Consider the following 7,832-nt stretch of genomic DNA (forward strand, 5'->3'; position numbering starts at 1 on the left):
GGGGCACTACACCTTCCCTTAATGAGGCATCAATTACTTCACAAACTTTTTCTGCCAGTTGCTCCTGCATTCTCTTAAAATCCATCCTGATACCCCATCAGGTCCCACAGCTTTCTCACTTCTAAACTCCCCATCATATTCTTGATCTCCTCCACAGTTACTTGAAACTCCTTCATAATCCCTTTCTGTTCCATTACCAGTGGTTTGTCAAAAGCAGTCTCCTTTGTGAATACCTTCCGAAAGCATCCATTCATAGCCTCTGCCATTTCCTGGGATCTTCACTGCATACTCCATTTACTTCTAAACTTTCAATACTTTCTCTATTTTTGATGTTGTTGTTCACATGTCTGTAAAAAGCCTTGGTTGGTCTTTACATTTATCAATTATATCCTTTTCTTGTTTCTTTCTTTCTTCTCTTCTAATCAACACATATTCATTTCTTGCTCTTTTGTAACTTTCCACTGCTTAATCCGTCTTTTCCTTCTCCACCTCTTCCATGCATCCTCTTTTCTTGTTCTAGCCTTTTCACATCTATCGTTAAACCAGTCCTGCTTTCCAACTTCTCTATGTTGTCTTATTGGTACAAATTTTTCTCACCTTCTTTGTATATTTTATAAATTCCTTCCACTTTTCATTTGCTCCCTTAGCACTCTTGAATTTCATCAATTTGTCTCTTGAAAGAATTTCTTTAGGTTTCCAAAATCTGTCTTGGCATAATTCCATCTTCCACTTTATATTCTTCATTTCTTCTAGATTTCTCTTCATCTATCACCTTGAACTCCAAAACTGCATGATCACTCTTTGCTAAAGGGCACTCCACCCTCATCTCCTCAATGACCATTGGCTCTGTACTAAAGACCAGAAATGAACAAGTGCCATGTAATCTTGGCCACACACACACACATCTGTGAGTGAAATGGCTCACCTGAGTGTGGGAAGAGAAGGAAATGGACACAGGAGGATCTGCTGAACCACCTTGGTAAGACAAAGTGCAGCAGAGGATCAACCATCAAGAGAAGAAATGTGGCTAACAATTCATCATTCATGCAGACCAAAACCACACAAGGAAGAAACCTGCTCGAGAACAGTAACAGGAATTGGTCAACAAAATGAAGGACCATCTGTTTGGTGAATGATGCAGAGATGCTGGAATATGAGAGAGAGAGAGAGAGAGAGAGATTATGTAGTCGAGAGATTGTTTCTGTTCAATGAACTGGTGGTTAAGGGAAGAAACTTACATATCTACAGTACAGATGACAATTATTTTGCCAAGTTTTTGTTAGCTTTTTTAGAGATATTTTTGTATAACATTTTTAATATATTAGATTGTCTTTTGGTGTTTATGTTTTTTTTACTAATATTAAAATGCTCAATAGAAAATGGAACAGTACCAGTGGAGTGGAAAAGAGCTGAGGTGGTTCCCATATATAAGAGCAGAAGGAAGGATGAACCTTTAAATTACAGAACAGTATCACTAACTAGTGTAATATGCAAGATGTGTGAAAGAATAATAAAGAAACAATGGATCGAGTTCCTTGAAGACAACAAATTATTATCAAATAGCCAATTTGGTTTAAGAAAAGGTTGGTAATGTGTAACAAATTTATTGAGTTTCTACTCTAGGATAGTTGATAAAGTACAAGAGAGAGAGGGATGGATTGACTGTACTTATTTAGATTTAAAAAAGGCGTTTGATAAAGTGCCACATGAAAGATTACTATGGAAGTTAGAGGAGAAGGGTGGCTTAAAAGGAAGCACATTGAGATGGATAAAAAATTACTTGAAGGGGAGAGAAATAAGGACGATAGTTAAAGATATGAAGTCCAAGTGGAGAACAGTAGACAGTGGAGTGCCACAGGGGTCAGTATTGGCGCCAATACTTTTTCTTGTATACATAAACGACATGCCAGAGGGAGTGAACAGCTACATAAATCTGTTTGCAGACGATGCGAAGCTGTGCAGTCATTAAACAAAAAGAGGATTGTAAAATACTACAGGAAGACTTAAACAAGATCTGGAAATGGAGTAAGAAATGAGAGATGGAATTCAATGTGGACAAAAGCCATGTCATGGAAATGGGAAAAAGTGAAAGACGACCAGTGGGAATCTATAAGATGGGAGATGGAGTAGAACTAGAAAAAGTAAAAAAGGAAAAGGACTTGGGAGTGACAGTGGAAGAAAACAATCAACCGGTAAGCCATATTGAAAGAATTTTCAGAGACGTATAATTTGCTAAGGAATATTGGATTAGCATTTCACTATATGGACAAAGAAATGATGAAGAAATTGATAAGTACTAAAATAAGACCTAGATTGGAATATGCAGGAGTTGTGTGGACCCCCATAAAAGAAACACATAAGGAAATTGAGAGACTGCAAAAAATGGCTACAAGAATGGTTCCAGAATTTAAAGGGATGACATATGAGGAGAGACTAAAAGCTATGGATCTACCAACCTTGGAACAGAGAAGAGAGAGAGGGGATCTGATACAAGTTTATAAATTGATTAACAAAATGGATCAAGTGGATAATAAGAAACTAATCCTGAGAGAAGAATATGACATTAGAAGCACAAGATCGCATAGTAAGAAACTGAGGAAGGGAAGGTGTCTGAGAGATGTTAAAAGATTTAGTTTCCTGCAAAGATGTGTTGAGACTTGGAATAGTTTGAGTGAGGAAATGGTGTCAGCAAAGAGTGTACATAGTTTTAAAGAAAAATTGGATAAGTGTAGATATGGAGACGGGACCACGAGCATAAAGCCCAGGCCCTGTAAAACTACAACTAGGTAAATACACACACACACACACACACACACACACACACACACACACACACACACACACACACACCTTGGGGTGACAATTACCAATGACCTATCGCCAGAGAGACATATAAACAAAATAATTGGAGAAGTATTGAACTTATTGAGGAACATAAGAGTGGCGTTCGTATAATTAGATGAAGAAATGATGAAGAAAATAATTACTGCAATGATAAGACCAAGGCTTGAATATGCAACAATACAGTGGGCTCTGAACTTAAAGAAACACATAAGGAAACTAGAGAAAGTACAGAGGGCTGCAACAAAAATGGTGCCTGACTTAAGAGATTTGACTTATGAAGACAGACTGAACAGAATGCAACTTCCGACCCTGGAAAACAGAAGAGAAAGGGGAGACCTGATAGCAATATACAGAGTGATGATTGGCATGGAAAAATGGATAGGGAAGATCTGTGTATGTGGAATGAAAGAGTGTCGAGAGGGCATGGGAAAAAACTAAAAATGGCCACTTATAGGAGAGATGTGAAAAAATATAGCTTCCCTCATAGAAGGGTGGAAGCATGGAATAGTTTAGACGTGGAAGTGGTCAACGCAAGGAATATTCATGATTTTAAGAAAAAGCTGGACATTAGTAGATATGGAGACGGGACAGTACGAGCATAGCTCCTTTCCCGTATGTTACAATTAGGTAAATTAGGTAAATACACACACACACACACACACACACACTTAGTCACTTACATTCATACACTCGCACACTCTCCCTCTGCCTTTCTCTGTCCCCAGCACACACCTTGGCCACACCAATGGTCTGCTGCTCCATGGCCTTGTGAATCACTGCTTGGTCTGCCCCTCGCACGCTGCTGAAGTCATCAATGCAGTACACACCCCCGTCAGCCATCACCTGCAACAAGAGGAGCCACAGCAATGGGTTATGCAAACCTGGTGCTGGTGTGGTGTGTTTTTAAGTGTTGAGCTGTCCTAACACAAACACAAACACAGTGAGATGGTGAGGTGTGTTTTGAGGTGTTCAGCTGTTCCAACACAGACACAAACACAGTGAGATGGTGAGGTGTGTTTTGAGGTGTTCAGCTGTTCCCACACAGACACAAACACAGTGAGAAGGTGAGGTGTGTTTTGAGGTGTTCAGCTGTTCCCACACAGACACAAACACAGTGAGAAGGTGAGGTGTGTTTTGAGGTGTTCAGCTGTTCCCACACAGACACAAACACAGTGAGATGGTGGGGTGTGTTTCAAAGTGTTCAGCTGTTCCCACACTAACACACACACAGTGAGATGGTGTGGTGTGTTTTGAAATACCTTCTTTTCCCAGAACTATTTTCAAAATGCCACAGAAATTATTAGTTTTGTTCTTATTTTTTCCATTGTTGATATAGAATTCCAGTTTAATATCACAAGACTAGCCTTGAAAACACCAATAATACTATGCTTTAAAACTATGAAAACACCCTTGAAAACTCACATGACAAACTCTACAACCATGAAAACACCCTACAGCTGCTACTAGAAACTCCCAAACAACTTAAACCAAGAAAACCACAACTATGTACTATCACCTGGCTTCTAGCGAACACAGAAGTGAACGCTAAACTATACAAGTAGCATAGTGAAGAAGGTCAATGATAGTTAATCCCCAGGTAGTAGAAGTTAATCTCTTTGCCCCTCCACCCTTCCCTGACCTCTCTCTCTGGAAAAACTGGGATATGTTGGTAATAATGGTAGTAAAAACATTTATTAAAATAATAATTCTATATATTGAAGATGATGGTGATAATATTGATAATGATGATACTACTGCTACTACTACTACTACTACTACAGTAAAAGTCCTGAAATTCGGAAGTCATGGGGGTTCAGGCATTCCGGATTCTAGGATTTTCCAGATCGTAAGATAGTAAGGCTGAAAGTAAGATTAAAATCTTGAGGGTATTATGTAAACCCCACTAAACTAACCCCAACTTGCTATATCTCTTTGTAGTACTGTCATAACATCTTACAGGGATTGCTACTACCACCAGTCCACTGTGTACTTCCTCACCACACCACACAAGATTTACGTAGGCTTTTTTTTTTCTTGGAAGATTTGCCAGACTATGGGGGGAGTGGCATGGGCCTTTCCAGCCATTATGGCGGCCCATATGTGATGATTGCTCTTTTCCTACTTGTCAACTTGTATTTGTGTAGGTGATTTCACTAGTTTATATAGGCTATTCAACCATCCACATACTGAGAAGTTTGAGTGATTGTACTGTACTGTACCCCACATAATATATATACAGTCCACAATACTTATGGTTAGGGTTGTATATTTTCTCTTTTTCACTGTCTTTGTCTGGAGGCCAAGAAGGTTTGCTGAAGCCATGATAACAGTAGTTTGGCACACACGTGGTCGACTTTATGATGGTGACAGATGAGACGTGATCCCACGTGGCAGAACGCAATGGTGGACGGCAGTTGGCGGGATGTATGACATGTTCATTTTTTATCATTATTATATGTAATCCTCCACAGGGGGTTCGGATATTGTGAGGATCCGGATACGCGAGGTAAAAGTAAATCCCCCCCTTCCTACCTCCACCACGTCACTGTAGTGTTCAATTTCTAATGTCTAAATATATATATATATATATATATATATATATATATATATATATATATATATATATATATATATATATATATATGATTTTATCTCATTTTTCTCCTTTCCTGCCCTTATATATATATATATATATATATATATATATATATATATATATATATATATATATATATATATATATATATATATATATATATATATGGGCAAAAGGAGAAGGAATGGGAGATAAGAGGTGATCCTTTTTCTACTTGCGTCTCAGCCTTTTCGAGCATTCAAAATGCATCTTCATCTTCCCATATTTTTACACTCTAAAAGTGTACTCACTAGAAGCCGAGGTGATAGTACAGAAACCATGAAACTCTGGAGAACCCTAATAATGTACTCTAAAACCATGAAACCCTTGAAAACCTAGTAATATACTCTAGAGCCATGGAGACACTCTTGAGAACCCTGATAATACACTTTAGAGGCAAGACACCATTCAAACTAACTAAAACCCCCAAAACACCATTGAAAACCCCAAACAACCTACACATCAGCCAGTTTAAAGTACCGAGGATAAGCCAAGACATTCTTTATACCTCTCTTAGTGCACCACAGTGGCTATCATACCTGGATCACTCACCAAGAGCATGTGAGCCTCCCCTCTGATCCTGGTGGTGCTGAAGCCAGTCCTCTGCACACCTGCAGCCAACACCACAGCCAGCACCAACTTCACCTTGCACATACAGCCTGTACACCTGTTGACACCACACACTGTTTACTTACAACACCACGCACACAATACTCAGAATACCAGTAATACTTAGAATATAGTAAGTGCAGTGACTGGAATGGGTTTTGTTTTGTGTTAAAGTTAGGTTAGTCTATGAGTAAGTTAGATTATGTTAGATTAGATAATTGAGGCCCTCCGTGCCAGACAGTCGTAAGGGACACCAAGTTAAAACGCCAAAAAACGCACCCAAAGTTGTACAATTTTTTGGAAATCAGTAACTCGGTAATCATTGCCGATAGAAACAAACGTATTCAAATGGAAATAATCTTTTGATTATTATCTATTACCTCGGTATAAAATTTTTGCTAAAAATTTTGAATGATTTCCAAAAATTACCTTGAATGCATTTTCTAACACAAAATGGCATGTAAAGTACACAATAAAAGGGATTAATATTATAGCTTTATAATTTTCACTATAAACCAACAAAAATAACATCATTATAGAGTATTGTAACAAAATAACAACTTCTTACCGTCAAATCCTGGTTGGCAATGATGGGTGCAGGATTAAGAGAATACAGGGTTAGCCCGTCTCTGAGTAAAAACGAGCAGGCTTGATACATGACGTCACGGAGCTGTTTCAGGCCGGGGTGAAGAGGAGCTCATGAGATCAGTCTGTCCTGGACCTCAGTTGAGTGCAGGGCAGCGCAGTAGGTGGCCACACCTCCCAGCGTTGGTTAATCATTTTATGCTGAATTTTCTTACCCTTTTCTTGCATTTGCTGATGTGGGTTATTGATGATGATGAAAGAAAGATAATTTGGCTTTACTTGCCAGTGGAAATAAGTAAGGATATATATATATATATATATATATATATATATATATATATATATATATATATATATATATATATATATATATATATATATATATATATATATATATATATATATATATATATATATATATATATATATATATATATATATATATATATATATATATATATATATATATATATATATATATATATATAGATAGAGAGAGAGAGAGAGAGAGAGAGAGAGAGAGAGAGAGAGAGAGAGAGAGAGAGAGAGAGAGAGAGATTCCTAATATGCTTATAACTGCACTATCGAGCATGCTATGTGTGTGTGTGTGTGTGTGTGTGTGTGTGTGTGTGTGTGTGTGTAATTCACTGTTTGATCTGCTGCAGTCTCTGTGAGACAGCCAGACGTTACCCTACGGAACGAGCTCAGAGCTCATTATTTCCGATCTTCGGATAGGCCTGAGACCAGGCACACACCACACACCGTGTGTGTGTGTGTGTGTGTGTGTGTGTGTGTGTATTTACCTAATTGTATTTACCTAATTGTAACATACGGGAAAAGAGCTATGCTCGTGTTGTCCCGTCTCCATATCTATTAATGTCCAGCTTTTTCTTAAAATCATGAATATTCCTTGCGTTGACCACTTCCACGTCTAAACTATTCCATGCTTCCACCCTTCTATGAGGAAGCTATATTTTTCACATCTCTCCTATAAGTGGCCATTTTAGTTTTTTCCCATGCCCTCTCGACATTCTTTCATTCCACATACACAGATCTTCCCTATCCATTTTTCCATGCCAATCATCACTCTGTATATTGCTATCAGGTCTCCCTTTCTCTTCTGTTTTCCAGGGTCGGAAGTTGCATTCTTTTCAGTCTG

At 38.2% G+C, this 7,832-nt stretch overlaps 1 protein-coding gene across 2 annotated transcripts; it reads right to left on the reverse strand.

The window, feature by feature from the left end:
• Positions 1–3,442: 3,442 nt before the first annotated feature.
• Positions 3,443–6,901, reverse strand: LOC123512788 (probable DNA helicase MCM9). 2 transcript variants are annotated; one of them, XR_006677185.1, is made up of 3 exons: positions 6,657–6,901; positions 6,019–6,146; positions 3,443–3,687 (listed from the first exon to the last, which is right to left on the reverse strand). XR_006677185.1 is itself a non-coding variant. In XM_045269375.1 (3 exons), exons 2-3 carry the CDS (start codon positions 6,131–6,133, stop codon positions 3,517–3,519), a joined length of 273 nt encoding a protein of 90 aa, XP_045125310.1. In that variant the 5' UTR covers positions 6,134–6,146; positions 6,657–6,901; the 3' UTR covers positions 3,443–3,516. The 2 variants fall into 2 exon arrangements, 1 of the variants encoding a protein (XP_045125310.1); XM_045269375.1 differs by having other exon boundaries at positions 6,032–6,146.
• Positions 6,902–7,832: the final 931 nt, after the last annotated feature.

The sequence above is a fragment of the Portunus trituberculatus genome, chromosome 34 (genome assembly GCF_017591435.1).
Source record: "Portunus trituberculatus isolate SZX2019 chromosome 34, ASM1759143v1, whole genome shotgun sequence".
NCBI lineage: Eukaryota > Metazoa > Arthropoda > Malacostraca > Decapoda > Portunidae > Portunus > Portunus trituberculatus.